The following is a 19,777-nucleotide window of genomic DNA, read 5'->3' on the forward strand; positions in this document are numbered from 1 at the left end:
AAGAGGCAGCTGATCGATGACTCTCTCTCATCGATGTTTCTGGCTTTCTGTCTCTCTCCCTTCCTCTCTGTACAAAATCAATAAAATATATTTTAAAAAAAAATGTAAAATGTCCACACCTAGCTATACAACTAGTTGGGTTCCTAAGCTAAGGAAATTCCAAAGAGACCAGTCGCTAGGGAGAGGAAACCAGGAGCTGCTATATGACATCATTTCCTGATGCCCACAGCGACTGTTTCTGGGATGGGTAGGGCTGTGAGCTGCATTTTGAGCCATGGGGTCTTAGCAGCATTGGCTACAATTTGGTGGGGAGTTGTTCAGGGGTGGTGGTGGGGCCTGTGTCCCACATGGGGGAAGCTGAGTGTTGGTTTGATGGTGTCAGGTCCACAGTGCTGTTTCTTTTTAAACGGCGAGTGCACTTCACAGCAGCTCCTCTTGCATTGAGCACCTGCCCCCTGGTGGTGTCATTGTGTGAGTGTGTGGGTATGTGTGTGACGGAGTGATGATTAATTTGCATATTACCCATTTTAATTTGCATAAGATGGCGGTGCCCAGTCCTCTCAACCCCACCGGATTCCCCCAGTCCTTGCGGGGGCAGCCGCTGAGAGCCGGCAGTGTGAGCAGCCTGGCGAATGCTTGCTTCATCACCCAGTGACAATGCAAGCATTGTATGCCTGGCAGCAAATGGGCCTCTGGGCCTCAGAGAGCCTCTGGGCAGCAGGTGTGGAGCAGCCAGGCCCTGCAGAGAGCTGCTGGCAGACGGATTCATGTACAGGGCTACTAGTACTTAAATATTCTGAAAAGTAAAAACATTATTTTCATTACAGTCATTTTTATGTTTCCTCCTACTTATGAAGTAAGAGGACGACTAGGATCTCAGTTTAGACCCATCTAAAAACCTCTTTTAAAAGTTTGCAACTGTCTAGCAGTTTTTTGCTTGTTTAGCATTCATCCTCTATTCCTCTGCCTTGCTATTGATGAGCATGGAGCTGACATTTTTAAATAAATTACTCAGTTGAACCATATGAAATTTCTGATATTTGACTATTCTGACTTTTTAAGACTGCCGTTTCCTGTGGGTCAACTTAACAGTTCCTGTTATCTTTCTCTCCCAAAAAAACCACAAAGAAAGGTACTGAGGAGAGAGGGAAAATGGTCTGCTCAGCCTGAAGAACCAGTCTCCCACAGGACCTTGCTGCTCAGGACTTCAGCCTGCAGTGTTTACACATGCTTGTCTCCATCTATAATGAGTGGAATTTGAATATACAGTTTCCTGCTCAGTCAGAAATTGACATTTTACCTTGACCAACAGAGCTTTTAGTCATAGACATTTCAGCTTATGTCAATAATTTTCCAATGACAGTATATCTTCAGAACCATTTCCCTCAGTATTTGACTAAATTAAAAGTAAATTTTAAATGGTTTTATCATACCTAAGAATATCACTTCAATTATTTTGTTTTCTTTTTCTGTGTGTAGATTTACAGATTATGCACGCTCTCCCATGCATAGGCATATAAAGGTCTGCATCCACACAGTCAGGCCAGCATTTGCAATGCTTGTTTTAACATAACTGTCCCTCTGCAGAGAATGCAGGCAAGCCCAGGGTTGCCTACAAAAACTGTTCACAGTGACCAGCTGGAAAAGTGCACTTATATCTAAAAGCCCCACATCCCCTCTTTTGTACACTTGCTGGTTTCCCATCATTATCTTCTTTTAAGTTCTCCAGGATTTCTTCTGAAAAGTATATTTTTATCATTTAATATGTACTTTTTAACTTTATGCTTTATTCTGATTTATATAATCTGGAGATATGTTCTCACACACCTTGCCTCCCAGAGTTGGGAAATATTCTATTCTAATGACACTCAGGGAGTTCCTTCTAGTTTTCATACGTTAGTGCCCACATGATGAAGAAGGAAATTAGGAAATAGGTGTATGATTAAATGACCAAAGGAGCTGATTTATGGATAAAGATCAAGGGAAACAGAAGTTCCCTCAACCTAAGCAAGTGCTGAGCAAGAGGGTCTATGGTAGCACTCTACACTATGGACATATAAGTCTTAGGAAGAGAGCATTAATGCCATGCAGCACGAATCATGGAGGAGTGATGATCTGAAATTTTAAAAATTCATAATAATTATTATTAAAAAATTCTCAAATTGAGAAAATATGTTACATGAACAGCAAACCTTCTGAGTAATAGTATCTTAATGAAAGCTCAGCGGTGACTGAAATAAACATTTTCCGATCTCCCTTAGGTTAGTCTTTCTTCTTTCATTGCAGAAAGTTCTCTCTAAAATATCCTTACAATACTATGGTTAACTACCGTGTTTTCCCAAAAATAAGACATCCTCCAAAAATAAGGCCTAGCGCATGGAAAGATAAGACATCCCCTGAAAATAAGACCTAGCGCAACTTTTGGAGAAAAAATTAATATAAGACACTGTCTTATTTTCGGGGAAACAGTAAAATATTTCCCACTATAAGAGAATATTATGCTTTTATTTCTTAACATTTATTTATACAAAAATACTATATTATCAAGGACAATATGAAAAGAAACTTATTTCAGTATGCTCATTGAAAGGAGAATGTTTAGTCAGTGTTTAAATATCAGATGTAGGTCTGTTCCAAAGACAATGGTCACTGATTTACCACTGCAAACTGTGCTCTCATTTTATTACAAACCAGTGCTTTTGGCTGCCCGTATTCGGACATGAACTTGAAAAAGGAGACAACACTCCATGATACTGTGAGAGAAAAAACACAGGCAAATTTGGAATCAGACTCTTCACATTTAAAACTGAAAAATCTCTGTAATTTGAACTTCAACAGAAAACATGAAAAGGTGAACAGTCAGCCCAGGTAAGGAACCTTTTGAAAAATATGAAGCAGGAAGTAAACCATGTAGAATAGTAAAAGAACAGTTTTGTTAATAGTAATAATTCATCACATTTCTTTGTAAAATTTATTTTCCTTTCCTTTATGATCACTGGCTCATATAATTTATTTTAAATATTTCATTTTATCTTTATTTAAAATATTTTATTTATCAAAATGTGAATGTATCTTGTTGTGAAAGTATATATTACACATAAACAATAGAATACATATTTCCTTTACAAAATTTTATAAGGTTTCCTTTTACCTTGACAACTTTTTTATTCTTTGGAATCATTTTATATAGATGATTCTTTTGGCACAAGGCCTAGTATTTATACCCAGCAGGTCATATCAGGATTTCCTCTCCTACCTGCTAATTCATCTCTGTCATATTTAATCCAGATGTACCTCAAATATGACTTCTTCTGACTCTAAATAGTTTCCTTTTGATTTTTTTATAACATATCATCCTTTTGTTTTGAAATATAAATTTACATCTTAAGTATCAGGTTCCAATATTTATTTACATAAAATTATTTTATAAAGAATCTTATTTGGCTTTTTTAAAACCTAAATTAGTAAATATTCTAAATATCATCTCTGGAAAGGAGCTTGATTCTCCATGCTGTGAAGAATAAACCCAGAAAAATCTAGCACTAAGTAAATTATTAAAAACCAGACAGAGATAGAGCCAAGAAAGGAGAAGTGGGAAGTGGGTGTTTTCAAACCCATCTGCAGGCAGAAGGCAGTCATGTTCAAGCCCTTGTGTGACACTGGACCCTCCCTCTCCCAGCTCTGAGAGAGCTGCTGCTGAGGACTGCTGTGTCTTCAGCCCGCCAAAGCCTCGCTCCTTTCACTTACCTGCCTCTCTGTGGGAGCAGAGTTTGCACAGAAACAGCTTTCTGCCCATTTACACCTTCAGTCCCTACCAGGGAACTCCTTTACTCCCAAGGGAGGCCTGTTCATCAGGAGGGTATACTGTCACACCCTGGACTGTGGATTTTACACTCTTATCTGTGGGTTTTGTGTGTGTTTTTTCATGAAAATGTTATACAGAATTTGTGTGGCATTTCATTTTTATTAAATAGCTTATTTTGATTTTGATCCTTGTGCACATGACTGCAGATTAGCTCCTATCACATGATCTATGTGCTATGGACATACGTGCCTCTCTATTTCTGTTGCTGTATCTTGCATTTTTATTGTTACACATCCACTCCTCTTGTTGAAACCTCACAGTTGTTCTTCATTGTGCTTCACACCCACACTGTTTACAACTCTAGCTGAGAGCTTGAACATCCTTCCCACTTTCTAGTTAAGGGAGAATTTTTTAAACTGTTTTCCAAGGAACAATGCTTATTTATTTTCATATATCTATTTGACTTTACCCTTGCTATTCTGTGCTGTTATCTTCTTATCCAATAAAATCTCAGTCAATCTCTCTTGTACATATTTTAGTCATTCATCCTCAATGTCAACAGCCATAGGGACTGATCTTTGAACTATTCTAAAAAAATAATTGCAAAGTTGTATTGTCTCCGAAGTGAGCTAACCTTTACTTTCAGCACAGATATATATATATTCATCCTCAATGTCAACAGCCATAGGGACTGATCTTTGAACTATTCTAAAAAAATAATTGCAAAGTTGTATTGTCTCCGAAGTGAGCTAACCTTTACTTTCAGTACAGATATATATATATATATGGCTTCCCCTGTCTTGAACTCCCTTTGGGAATTTGCTCTTTTCAATATATTATTATGCACTTTATCATTTTAAAGGGGCTTCACACTGAAATAGCTCAGATAAACATAATTACTACAGATAGAAAGAAACAGGGGAAAAGGCTAGTTGATATTTGAGCAAAAAGTTACATGATCCTTTTCTATCAAATCCTATTTTATGTATGCACAGAACTGTGCAAGCAGCTGGATGGGGGAGGGGAATAGAGGTGCATGTCTTGAATTCTTAAATCTTTTGCTTTCAAATCTCAAGACCAAAGCTATCATTGCACCCCAACGTGTCCACTTTTACTTTTAACCAACCATCATAACAGTGTTTAGATAAAAAGTATTGGCAGTTGTGCTCACTGTGACTACCTCCCAGCTCCATGACACCCTGTTCATGGTCTAGAATTCCAGTGGGAGTTCAGGGACATCAATAAGGAATACTATGTATTCTAATTATAAGAAGATGATATATATTTTAATCCCCCTCAGATTCCTTGTAGTAATTTCCTGAGATTTTCCTCTAATCCAAGATATCAGGTACAGGTCAGGGAGAATATTTAAATTTCATCTGTTCTACATGGTAAGAAATAATTTTTACTTGGTTCATGTCCAATCATAAGCATGAGAGCTAAATTAGTGTAAATTAGAGTTATAATTTTCACTGGCCTCCAATCCATCCATCCGTCACTGAGCTCTGGACAGGACTTATATATTTTATAATACAAGCAACACTTGTCACCTTAGAAATTCCAGACTTCATGTAATTTACATGCAAAATGTAAAATTAACTCTTGACATTCTTCCAAAATCAATTAGATGCTGTCCAACAATTTAAGAGATTTTGTCTTTTCCTTAAGTGCATTCAAGTTTTGTGTTTCTTTTTTAAAAAGTATGTTTGTTCTCATGTTAATCTTTTAAAAGAGTTATTAGTAAACATTTAGTCTCCATAATTTTGTAGTAGAAATAGTCTATTTATGCTCATATTTTCTTAGTAAAGAGTCAAGTTTTAAACTTGAATGGATTATCTACTAATAAGTGTTTATAAAATTACCCTTCATATCAGTAGGATTACATATTAATACAACTTTAAAGAGTAGATTCACAATGGGTCACCATTACTGAAAAACTAGGTAGCTATTCCTTTTCCCTTGTACTAACAGAGTAATGGTGTATTCATGGTGCATTAAATAGAAGCATATGACTTTGTGCTTGAGTGTCTTCTTTTTGGGTATGTACTCTAGAAGGAAAAAGCCTTTAATTTTTTAACAGTCTATATTTTGCACATACATTAACTTTGGAGACCCTATAGTCTTGTGATTTAGTCAAAGCAGAAATTAATATCCTCATAGTATTGCCATTTAGGTAAGGGAGTAAAAATCCTTAATTATAGCTGATCTGGGACCCAAACATGGGTATTTTGATTAAACTCAGAGTATTCCTAGTCCAGTAAATTATTAATAGTAACACCAAAAACATGAACACAATTCACTTACTTTAGGCTACAAAGCATTGTGCTAAACAATTTATATACATCATCCTGTTCATTTTATTTCATCATCACAACCATCTTTTGTGTGGTTAAGTGTTCTAATTCTGATTTTACAATGTAGGCATCTTAAGATTAGAGAGGTTAATCAAAATGTCCAAGATCACACAGATAATCAGTAGAAAAGTTGGGATTAGAATCCAGAACTGCCTGACTCAAAATCCTGAACATGTTTTAACTTAAGGCTGGCAAAGGAATGACAGTTTAAGATTTTGAAATTGCCTGGCTGGGTTTAAATGTAGACTACACTCAGCTGCTAGCTAGGATTCTCAAGGTCATCTCATGATACATTTATTTCTTATTTTGTAAAAACAGAATACTAGAGGAGAAGAATCTTAACTATGTTTTATTCATATATATATATATATATGAATATATATATGAATATATATATGAATATATATATATATATATATATATATATATATATATATATATGTTTTATTCATACACACACACACACACACACACACAGGGGGGGGGGGGTCCCTAATCCCAGCCTGCACCCTCTCCAATCTGGAGCATCCCTCTCACAATCCAGGACTGCTGGCTCCCAAGTGCCAGCCTGCCTGCCTTCCTGATTGCCCCTAACTGCTTCTTCCTGCCAGCCTGATCACTCCATAACCACTCCCCTGCCAGCCTGATTGATGCCTAACTGTTCTCCTGCCAGCCTGGTCACCCCTAACTACCTTCCTTGCAGGCCTGGTCCCTCCCCTGCCACATAGGGGCAGGATCTTTGACCACGTGGGGGCAGCCATCTTGTGTGTTGGAGTGATGGTCAATCTGCATATTATTCTTTTATTAGGATAGAGACCTGGTGAATGGGTGGGGGCCAGCTGATTTGCCCTGAACGGTGTCCTGGATCAGGGTGAAAGTTCCCTTGGGGTATAGGGTGGCCTGGATGAGGGGCCTGTGGTGGTTTGCTGGCCGGCCACACACCCCTGGTGACCCAAGTGGGAGGCTCTTTTATCTGGGATTTATTTATATTCTATAATTGAAACTTTTTAGCCTTGAGTGGAGGCCAGGGCCCTCCAGGAAGCTTGCCTTCCTCCATCACCAGAAGCAACCCAAGCCTCCTACTCTCTCCAGCTCCATGGCTGCCACCATTTTTGTTGGGATTTATTTATCTTCTATAATCAAATTTTGTAGCCTTGAGCAGAGGCCAGGATCAGCCAGAGCAGGTGGGAATCTTGGCTTTCTCCATTGCTAGGGAAACCCAAACCTCCTGCTTGCTCTGTGGTCGCAGCTATCTTGGTTGGTTTAATTTGCATACTCGCTCCTGATTGGCTACTGGGCGTGGCTTGTGGGTATGGTGGAGGTATGGTCAATTTGCTTGTTTCTCTTTTATTAGTGTAGATAACCTTGAACACATTTCATTATAATATACTAAACTATTCTATCTACAGCAAGGGAATACAATTATACTTATTGAAACAGTTTTATCTTAAAGAAAATTACTTGAAATGCAACCCCCCCACCTCTCCCTGTATTCTGTTAGCTAGGTTCTTCAGGCAAGAGCAGGACATTTTCTTTCTGGCATTTCCAACTCACCTAAGTATTCTTTAATAACTTATTTTGCCTCCCAGAGCAGTGTTTCATATGTTTTAATTCACACAATTGTTAGAACTACCATTAGTTAAAATACCTGTCATATTCAATCATTGCTATTAAGAAGATCCAAGAAACTGCCTAATAAAGCTCACTTTGTGTTTCCTAATGCCTGCTATAAAATAAATTTTATGCACTTCCCTAAGGCCTGTATTGATAATGAAAATGGTTGGGGAAAGTTATGGTAATCACAGAATGACATTTAGTGGAATAACCCCTAATGATCCTCATAATACATTGCACTGCCATGAGCCAACTAGTTCATTTCCACTACTCAAATTAACTACAACATAAATACCTCCTCTGAAGTCCATTCTCAGAATTAAAATAGTGTTAGTTGATTGTTCCCATATTAACTTTCCAAGTTATTAAATAAATTTTATTTAATCAGTCAATCTTTTCTCTCATTCCTTCCCACGTAAATTCTCTGCTTTAGGGGATAAAGTCTCCCCAGTGACTCACTCACCCCTTGTCATCATCTGCAATATTGTTTTAATTTCCATTCTTCTTACTTTGTTTATCCATGCCTGCATCTTCTCCCTTCTCCAAGGCTCATCTCTGTCTTTAAGTTTTCTATAGCAGTTCCAACCCATACAAGCTTTTTAAGGTTAGATATTGTGTTTTACATGTCTCTATATTTCTGATGCTTAATATAATGCCAGACACTTAATAAGCACTCAGCAAATTAAGTAGATTTTGAGCAACACTTTGTGCCAGGGACTGTCCTAGGCCCCGGGATATGGATCAAATAAGAGATGATCCCCTTCCTTGTTCTTAGCTTATGCATGTGAGTCTGCATGTGCCTTTTTAATATTTGTGTTATGTGAGCCTTATTTTTTCAAAAATATTGGAGGCTCCTAAAGGGTTAGGAACCAGTTTTCATTATGTTTTTGGGTGTTTTTTTTTTCATTAATTTCCATTATAGGACTTAGCAAGTCTAAGTTGACTGGTTCAGATATAAACATTACCTCTTAGAACCGCAATTTATTTACCTGTAAATAAAGATAAAATATGAGGCTTACATTATGACTGTAAATATATAGATAAACATAGTTATAGCTATATAATTGGACCTGGTACATAGTAGAGATTATTGAAATAGTTCCATATCTTCTTTTCATTTTTATAAAAATTATTGATTTTAAAGTCTTGCAATTCTATTAGTTCTAGTTGTGTATATGTACCACACATCTTTATATCAAACATAGAAAGTTAGATCTTTAATTATTTGAAATATTACTCAGCATCTGGAACTACATTAGACCCTTATCAGTTGAGCAGTGAGCAAAGCACCAAGACCAGTTCCTTCTGGGCCTGTGGAGGATTGTGGCTGCACAGGAAGCCTGCAGGCCTTCCACACCAGCTTCCGCCCAGGCCACACTTCAGATGTGTCACTCTTGCATCTTACAATGGGGCAGGACTCAAACGATGATCTAATCCAACTTTTTCAACATAGAAATCAGGATATCAAAGCCAAAGAATTTATTTTCCTTTTGACATTGTCGTTAATTGCAACATGCCAGTATACTTTAAGCCCTAGTGATACAGCAGTGAACATAACAGACTAAAATTCTGGTCCATCCTGGTCCTTTTCAGCCTTTACTTAGTGATAAGAAAGTCACACCAGCTAGGAAGTGGCAGGATGAAGATTTGTTCTCAAGCAAGATGACTCTAGTCCCTGCAGCCTTGGCAATGGGCATGCAGATTCACTCATTGCATCAGCACTTATTCATTCAGCAAATATGTATGGTCTGTTAAAGGCTGGGGATATGGAGCTGAACAAACAGTCCCATCTCAGCAGGGAGTATATTTCAGGTAGAGGAGATGGAAGAGTAAAACAAAAGTAAACCATAAATGAAGAGAAAAATCACAGATCGTGATGGGTGCCATGAAAGAAGTAAAAGGGTAACACTTGAAATGCTTTCAGCCGTTACCCATATTGGCATCCTGTGGACCATAAGCAGATCCAAGCCTTAAAAAAAGGGAGTAGTATTCTATTGAATATTTTCAAAATTGAAATGAAATGATGTGTGTCAAGATCACACAGGAGTGCAGACAGAAACTGTAAGGACGTGAAAGGCCCTGGCCCTCATTGGCTCAACTCATCTTGGTTCCCTTGGCACTTCATTGTAGTCTTGTGTTTCCTCAACAAAGTTACTGTTTTGCTAAAATTTTATAAAATAACTAATGTATACCTTAAAACGACCTTTACAAATACTTTTCTGATATGGTACTCTTAAGGCATTTTATAATTTATTGTGAATCTCTGGATTTCTGGAATCCTGACTTGGCCCAGGCTCTTAGTAATTAAATCGCATCTTCTGCTGTAGAACAGTGTGTGCTAAAATGCTCATGGTTCTTTGCATAAATCAAACATTGGTGTTCTTGCACCACAGGAAAAATAAAGTTGTTTCCCAAGCACCAGTGGGTATTTTTTTCTCATCTACATTCTTAATCTAGCTTTAAAATAATTATCTCCCATTCATTGTAAATAATAAAATGAGGACATTAACATGTTTTTTTCCATAAGCAAAGCAATGCTTGTGTATTATAGGAAAATGAGAAAATGTATAGTAATAAAAGTAGAAAAATTAAACATTGAAAACATTAATAAAACCCATACCTTTTCCTATCAAACAGTATAAGTTAAAGGCTTATAAGAATATGACAAAATTCCACCGAAACTGGTTTGGCTCAGTGGATAGAGTGTCAGACTTCAGACTGAAAGGTCCCAGGTTCGATTTTGGTCAAAGGCATGCACCTTGGTTGCGGGCACAGCCCCAGTAGGGGGTGTGCAGGAGGCAGCTGATTGATGTTTCTCTCATCCATGTTTCTAACTCTCTATTCCTCTCCCTTCCTCTCTGTAAAAAATCAATAAAATATATTTCAAATAGAATATAACAAAATTCCTAGCAATAATTCAGGCAATATAAAAGTTTAAAAAAATAATAAATTCTCATTCCCCACTTCTGAACTTTGATGCTGCATTCTGGTGTGGGTGTTTGAATAGACTGTCATGTTGTCTTCTACACCCATTCTGTGTTAATGTAAGTATACAGATATCCAGATACACACTCTTTTTTAATTACATTAATTTTTTGCTAAGGTTTTATGAAAGTTAGCTTGTATCTACTCTGGGTAGATTTCTGTATAATCATGGAAAATATTGGGAAAGGTGCTGCATTCCTGAAAGGTGAACATGGGGACACTAATTTCTGAGGCTTCCACAAAACACACGCATATTTTATCCCAAGTATATAATAGCGGACTGAGCAAAGCAGCTTGAGTAAACCAATGCTTATCATCAAAAGAAAAATCATCTGGTCTTGGACTTTAATTTTTATATGGAAATGTTGTAAAAACAGAGACAACTAAGTACCCACAAAGAACAAAATAAATTTGCCATGCAAAAGCATTGTTTGCTGCCTCAAAGAAAATCTGAAGATAAAAGATATTAGCTAAAAAGTATGTTTTACTTATTTAACAATACATCATGGATAATCTGCCACAATTGGATTCAGTGCATTATCTTTAATAGTTGTATCATATTCCACAGTGTGGACATGCCTTAACTATTTCACTCATTTCCTTACTGATAGATATTCAGGTTGTTTCCAGTATTTTCCAGTTATAAATAATGTTGCATAAATATGTTCATGTGTGTGTTATTTATTGATACTTTATAATACAGTGTTTATAAATTTTAATTACTTTTATTTACAAACTAAACATATTATATGAATCCTTCTTTGCATTGTTATCATCTTACAGGTCATTGATTCATTTTGCTTGACTATAAATAAATTCACATATAAAATTTACATCACAGAAGCATGCATAGAGTATGTATATTGATGGGAAGCTTTTGCAGTCCTCATAATTTACCCCAGCCTGCACATCCACCTCACGTATCATGCTCCATGACTAATTTCCCCCCCTCCCTATCCTCCACATGTCTATGCCTTTGCCATGTCCCTCTCAGAACTTCCCTTAATAAAATTTGTTTTGAGGTTTAGCTCAAATTCATCTCCTCCTGAGGTTTTTCTGATCTCTCTGATCTTTAAGCAGAAAATCCCCCTCCTATTTTGTGATCCCATAGTGATTTCTTCATTTCTCTATTGTAGCCCTTTCTCAGTTTACTTCATGTGAGAGTTTGCAGCATGCACAGCTGCATTCTCTGTTAGATTATCAGTTTCTCGGCAGCAGGCACCATCTTGGTTGAATACAAGGCCTGCAGGTAGGAAAAGCTCAAAAACTGTTGATTGGACTTGGACAATTTGTCTAAAAATAAAAGACAGTCAGGGCCCAATATTTGCCTTTAAAGCCCTCTTATAACTAAATACAGTTATCAAGGCAATTTTGGGAAAAGATAGCAGTGTAAAACAGTCCCATGTGGTGTGTATATTCTGGCCCTAGGGACCTTTTCCTTTACTTTAGAACAGGGGTCAGAAACATTTTCTGTAAAGGGCAGATGATAAGTATGTTAGACTCTGCTGGCAGTAAGATTCTGCTGCAGTTAGCAATTGAAAGCATTCGTGGACAGTGAATAAATGGATGAACATGGCTGTGCTCTGGTCAAACTCCACTTACTAAGCAGGCAGTGGCCAGGATCTGACTGTGGGCTATCATTTGCCAACTCCTGCTCTAGAAGGTGTCTAGCTACAGTTAAACTGAGTTACATTCAAATTCTGGCTCTTCTGTTTGCACTCGTCTGCTTAATTTATGTGATTTTTGGGCCAGCCAATTACTCTCTTTTCATTTTCAACACATAAGCATAAGATCCATAGTACGTACTACAGGTTAGGCCTCTGGTTCAGGGCCTAGCATTTGAACACAGAAATGGTAGTCACTAACTGTGGTAAAAAAGAAGGAGTTCTTACAGCATGGATGGAGCTGGAGAGCCTTATGCTAAGTGAAATAAGCCAGTCAGAGAAAGAAAAGTATCACATGATCTCACTCATTCGTGGAATATAATGAAGAACATAAACTGATGAACAAAAAGAAATCCAGACACAGGGAAGAATTGATCAGACTGTCAAACCTCAGAGGAAAAGTAGGGGAGGGTGGGTGTAAGGGAGAGAGATCAACCAAAGGACTTGTATGCATGCATATAAGCCTCACCAATGGACACAGACACCAGGGGGTTAGGGCATGAGAAGGAAATGAGGGGGACAATGGTGGGATAAGGACACATATGTAACACCTTAATCAATAAAAAAATTGCAAATTAAATAAAAAATAAATTAAAAACTAGAGGAAAAAGTAGTGGAAAGCATAGAAAGAATGTTGGAGAATATGCAGTTCCCTTTTTCAACTGAAAGTAGCAAAATCCTAAGGAAAAGGCAAGAGGAAAAACAGTAGATATCAGAGATTATTGGATAACGGTAGTAGTAATCCTCTAAGTCTTATACACTCCTTTATGAGAACGCGTCAGGACAGTCAGACAAGTAGCTTGACTTGCTGCAGCAACGGCAGTTCTACTAGTAAAGATTTTGAATATTGTTTAGAGGGCCTGGAGCTCTGATAACTATATGAACTATACAAGCCAGGCTTCAAGAATTATTTTGAAAATACTAATATGTGCAAATTTCAGTGGTATTACCTCTTTAGCTGAAATACAAACAAATATGCATCTTTGGCACCTTACTGGCCTAATCACCCCCAAACATTTAACCTGGTGGTATGCAGTAGACTCTTTATGATGCAGCACTTCAGTACCTTTCCCACTGCCATCAGGATGGGAGCGCAAACACTTGAGAACCGCTTGCAGGCCTCTCCACAGCTTGGCCCCAGCTTATTCTTTTGATCTTTTCTTTCTTTGAACAGCATAGATGCTTCATCCAAGTAAGTTGACTAGCTTATTCCCATCCCCAGAACGCTTCTCCCTCCCATCTTGCTTATGCCCATTCTATTTCAGCCTAATTCCCCATACCTTTCCAAGCCCATCAGTCATCCATACCCCATTCGTTCAGGACCAGCCACAGCTGAGTCCTCTGCAGAACAACCCCACTAGCCCAATGCCAAGTGGCATCCTCCCTCAGCTGCCAGGGGCATTATATTATTCTCCTTTTCTTTTGGGCCGCATGTGACATCTCAAAGCCTTCTGCCAGTGCTCAGCATACCCAAGAGTAATGGGAGATGTTGTGTTCCCTGAAGAAAACTGGATTTGGAGTTTGAAGGCTTGAGTTTATGTCCTGGCTCCAACCCTCATCTCACTGTGTGCCCCAGATGGGCAAGTGGTTTAATATCTCTGAGCCTCAATTTCTTTATTAATAACAACGGTCCTATACCTACATATAGAGTGTTTGTGAGAATGAAATGAAGTTCAGTGAAATCTCGAGCCCTTGGAAGTACTCTCTCCCTCAGGAAATGTAATGGAATCTGAACTGTTCACAGGGTTTGCCTTGGTGTATCTCCCCTAATTTTGAAAGGAAAACTATGACAAAATGTATTTGTGATTAATTGTAGTACCTGCCAAGTTTATAAAAAGCCACTCAATAAATTTAGTGGATTTATTTTTACATTATTTTTAAAAAGCCCCATCAAATTTATGTCAGGCATATGAGCTTCCCAGAAGAAGCTTACTACTCTGCAGCTACGATGTGCCTTCAGCATTCCATGTTGACTAGCTCCCCGCCAGATGCTCACTGCTCACGTTCAGACCCTCTTTCTATAGTTTATACTCTCTCCATAAGAATGCAAACAAACAAATCCTGGTGATATATATAGAGAAAATATAATGAAATTATAAACATTGAATTAATGAAAATATTCCACATATTTTATGCATGTCTACAATGCCTAAGAGTTTGTATACTTTTTAATAATATTTTTTCACTAATTGTTCAGAGCAATTAGTGGAATTGTACTGTACCCATTTTTAAGATTGGGAATCTGAGACCTTTAGAGTTTAAATATGCACCTGAGTCACAAGCTTAGGACACAGGTGCTAAGCCATGCAGCTAGGTTTTCCTACACTAAGGGTCTAGTCTTTTTCATTGCACCACAGTTGGCTAACTACCTGGAGTTACTGTGCTCCACAGTAGCTTTCCAGGTCCAAAAATGGTATTTCAGTAGAAATTCTTTCTCAGTTTCTTGGTGTATGTTTTTATTGAAGGGGTGGAGGGGGAACAGCCTTAATTGTTAAGAAAAAAAAATCTCACTGATAAGTTGAATGTATTTCTACCATGATAAATATATTTATAGAACCTATAGATAAAATTACCACAATTATTGTACAATTCACTTATATTATCTGTAAGGTTTGAGTAACTGAATGAGATTCCTCATTTAAATCATAAATTGAAACAGTGTTTGCATGTCTACCTCAAAGGCTTATCCCTGAGGATAAAATGAGAGAGCTGCTATCCAAGTGCAATTACAAAATACTTTTGCAAAGCAAGCTATTATCATTTTCATTAAAATCATAAATATTACAGATGAATTGATCAACTACCTCAAGTTCTGTCTACCTAAAATTAATTATTAGGTAATTAGCAGCAATGGAAAAGTTTCATTTTAGAAACTACCACATTAATTACAAACTCTGAGCCTCAAATTTTTATAAAGTTCCATTCGAGTTACAAAATTAGTCCTTACAGCATACTGGAACATTTAAAAGTTAATTAATTCTCTGACATTCAGCAATATGAGCAAATTACTTTATACAGTTATTCAGGCACAATGTATATAATCTTCTGATTAAAATAAGCGCTAAAATCATCACTAGCAATTATAATATTATTTACCCACCTACTCTCCCTAGTAGCTCCTTCTCAGAATCTGAAGAGATTATTCTCCAGAGAATTGTAAAAACATTTGGCAGTAATGGAGGAGGGAGACCTTTAAGTCTTGATGTCAAAGTTAGAGTTTCTGAACAAAAATGTATTTTTTAAATATTAAATTGGGGGGGGGGAATCTGACGAAGTTTCTGTGGAGCAAAATGCCTACTAGTTATCTATTGTTTACCCTGTGGCTTCTATTTAAATGTGTGCTGCTGTCATGAGTTATTCCTGCCTCACACGATAATGAATCCAGGTTTTATTTCTGTTCTTTGTACAGACATGTACAGCAGGCAAAGTGTTTGAAAATCAAAGAAAAAGAAGATAATCACTTGGATAATCTCTTCAGAGGTAAAAACACTAGCAAAACCATAGAATATAATTTTTGTTGTGAAGATGTCTTATTTGTTTGTTGGTTGGTTTTAATATTCCACTAGGGAATGGTGGGGAGAACCTGCCTGGAAGTCAAGAGACTTGTGGTCTAGTCCCAACCATATGAATAATTTCTGCTATTCACTACGCTGAATCTTAATTTTCTCATTTTTAAAGTGTGAGGACTAGACTCTGATTTCTATGGTACTCACTCATGAAAGAACAAATCTAAGCTTTTGGAAGTAAAAGTCTCAGTAGTAGAATCTTTTTCTGCCATCTGCAGAGGGCGTGGAGGGAAGCCAGAAATGGCTCAGTGCACTTTTATAAGTTGGGAGAACCATGAAATGTACTTCATTAGTAGCATAGGCAAGAAGGTTATTGGGGAAAAGTTTAATTATTTAAATCTGAGTATAGAAAAAAAGAACTACATGTTTTCACTGAATTATGTTTCTTTCCAATTAAGGCAAAATCTCATCTATAATTTTGAAGTTCTATTTTAGCAAGCTAAGGAATAAATTATCCTGTGTTTGTGTTAATTTAGTGCAATAATTTTCACTTGGTCAGATTGAAACATTTGTAATTAATTAGTATCATTTTGTCGTTAGCCATAGTAGTTCCTTATGTTTGTATCTCCCAAACATGGTAGGGGATCTATTTATCTTTTAGAAAAAGACTGAGTTTCCTTCTGACTTGGCCAAAAGTGCAACAAATTAGCCCAAATTGGTAACACTGCGCTTCATCTCCAATGCAATAACCTGTTCTACTTTTCTTAGAGAAAAACAGGGTGCTTGGCAGTCATTGAACAAAAGGACTGTGACTTCTATGAGCAGAGCTCACCTGCTCATTTCAGGGGGACCCAAGCTCAGCTTGTGGCTGGGAACTCGGCTCCAAGGGAGGAAGGAATCTTCTCAGAAAATGGAGGGCAGTGAAGTTATTTGTGTTTCCTTGTGCACCGACACATTTCTCCATAACCAGAGGGTTTTCTGTGACATAAGTGGTTCTGAAGAGCACTTTACAAAAAATAAAATAAATAACTGATTCTTCAGAAACTGCCTCATACAAATGTTCTAATCCATTCTGTAAACATGTTTTAGAATGGCACATTGAGCCCTACAAAAAGTGTCAGTGTGTTAATTTATATTTTAGCACTTTTGAAAACATCTCCACAGAATAATTATGTATATGTTCCTGTTAAACAGATACACAATTTTGTAGTTCACATAGTAAAAGTAATAATGAGGAGCATCTTTGTAAAAATAGAAAAGATCACCAGCAAAATGCATTTGCATAATGGGAAAGATGTTTAGTATCCACTTGTTCTTTTCTACATCATTTATAACCATATGCATTTATTTATTTGTGCATCCACTGTGTTCTCTAAACATTTCAGAGCCCTCATGATGTAGGTCTATACTCACAGATTTGGGGCAATAATGACATAGGAGGTGCAGGAATACACCCTGCCTGATACAGAGCCCATAGCTAGCTACTGGGGTCCATAACCCTCTTTGTTAAGAAAATGCCTTCCGGGCTCCATTTTATTCCATGAAAATGGACAGGATTCATTTAGCACCTGCTTTCTATTCTAGCCTTTTGTCACACAAACTGGTTATTCCTTATATTGGAATTATTATTTTACAAGTTCATTTTCTCTGGTTCGTACCTGCATGGGACAAAATAAAAAGAATCTATTACTGTTGTGATATTAAGTGATTATTTAATATTTTCTGTAATTCTATAAATCTAAGCATAATTTCTAAATATTTGCCCTTTTTTGTGTGTGTGTTTATTTTTTGATTTGGACATCGATTTGAATATATTTTTGTTGTTGTTGTTGTTGTTGTTGTTTTAAGGAAAATGGCTAAAATGTGTTCTCTATTTTTCCCATGAGGGAAAATAGTATAACTTTGATTTTTATAGATTGTGCACACATGTGTACACAACATAGATAGCTTATGTTTTTCATATATTGGGTATGTTTTCAGTTTTTACTTGGAAACATCTTTAATGCCTAAATAGTTTTATTCCAATATATTAAAAATGTTTTTTAAATGCTACCATTTTTAAGTATTTTAAAAATATACTTTGTAGAGATTCAACATTTTTGTTCTCATAGCATATTCATGTTAAAACTAGGTGAAAGAAAGTTTTAATTAATCTATGTATATAAAAGCCTAAGCGACCGACCAAATGACGGGTTGACCAGTCGCTATGATGCACACAGACCAACAGAGGGCAGACTCTCAATGCAGGAGCTGCTCCTTGGTGGTCAGTGTGCTCCCACAGCCAACCTCCCAAGGCCAGGCAACCTCCCAGGGCAGCCAACCTCCCACAGTCCCTCCCCACACTGGCCAACCTCCTGCGGCCCCTGTCATCTCCAATTGCTGGACAGGCCGAGGGAGCCCACCTCTGCACAAATTTGTGCACCAAGCCTCTAGTTTATAACATAAATTGGTTGAGAAAAATTGGTGGAATGTTTAACTAGAAAACTATTTCTTTATTACTTCTGGACATTTTTTTTACTCAAATATGTAACTAATAGCTAACTTCCTTAATAATCCAAAAATTTCATAAAGCAAAAATGCAAGAGATAAGCATTGTTAATAAATGATTTATAGATTTATTTTGGATATAATAACTTACCTATTTGTTTTTTCTACCAATATACAATTATATTATGTTGGATATCTAGAATTCATTTTATTTTTCTACTTGCTGATATAGCATATTATGATTACCTTTCTAAGTCGGTGCATATATACTGCTAGATTCTTTTAAGTGAAAATTGTAGTCAAGTACACAAGAGGACACACCCATTTAATCACCACTTGGGTCATGAAATAGAAGCTAACTCGATTCCCACCTCATGCCATGCTCTTTCCCACTCCTGCCACGATAATCATTCTTCTGATTTCCGTCACTATCAGTTTTTACTCTGTCCTTGTTCTGAACATTTGATAAATGAAACCATACAGTATGTATCCTTTTGTGTCTGACTTCTTTTGCTAACATGTATGATCCATCCTAATCATGGTTTGCTTATTCTCATTATTGCATTTCTGGCATTTGATCCCTCCTACTTCATACTTCTTTCTCAAGATTGCTGTGGCTATTTGGGGTCTTTCTTGGTTCCATATAAATTTTTGGAGTATTTGTTCTAGTATTTGTGAAATGTACCCATGTTGTTATTTAATAGCAATTGCATTGAGTCTATAGATTGCTCTGGGTAGATTTTCTTTCTGAGAGTTCATTATTGGCTCTGTGCAGGGTTCTTCCTGACATTGTTTGTTCGTGAGAATCATGACAGTTAAAAGCAGATTGTTGGTCATGATTCTGACATGGGAAGAGTTTGTTCGTCATCACTCTCATCCTCACAACAGGAAAAATGCTGAACAAACTGAGCAACAATTCTTAGATACATCAGAGACCTAAGGTCCTGCCTTCAGGGAAACTGTTTTACCAGGGCCATGCATCCTAGGGAAAAGGCAGACAGCTCTAGTTCCCTCTAGCCATATGTCTTACACTAGGGAAGAAAGGGAAAAAGGCCACAAGACTTTTCTGAAGGTCACAGTCCCAAGACTCCAGCCCATTAAAAAACTAACTGGTTTTAATCATAAAACTCAAGAACACTCCCCCTCACCAATACGTTGACCTCCACTTCAGTAGGGCTCTAATATGATCATAGCATATTGCAACATATAATAGACATAGGCTCTATTTAAGAATGAGTTTCTAAGGGCTTTCTTTAAGAAACCCCAAAACAACAGGGGAAAATAAGAGTACCCTAGAGGAAACTGAAGCTCTGGCATTATACATTTGTCAGAACCCCTAGAACAATATAACACAGAGACTAA

At 37.1% G+C, this 19,777-nt stretch overlaps 1 protein-coding gene across 1 annotated transcript in view; it reads left to right on the forward strand.

Moving 5' to 3' along the window:
• Window positions 1-19,777, forward strand: part of L3MBTL4 (L3MBTL histone methyl-lysine binding protein 4) — a 235,127-nt gene that overhangs the window by 144,660 nt on the left and 70,690 nt on the right. The window contains exons 14-15 of the mRNA XM_036419408.2: window positions 2,695-2,868; window positions 15,832-15,902. Of these exons, the coding sequence (XP_036275301.1) occupies window positions 2,695-2,868; window positions 15,832-15,902 (245 nt within the window). The remainder of the gene's footprint in view (window positions 1-2,694; window positions 2,869-15,831; window positions 15,903-19,777) is intronic.

Source organism: Pipistrellus kuhlii, unplaced genomic scaffold, assembly GCF_014108245.1.
Source record: "Pipistrellus kuhlii isolate mPipKuh1 unplaced genomic scaffold, mPipKuh1.p scaffold_m20_p_6, whole genome shotgun sequence".
NCBI lineage: Eukaryota > Metazoa > Chordata > Mammalia > Chiroptera > Vespertilionidae > Pipistrellus > Pipistrellus kuhlii.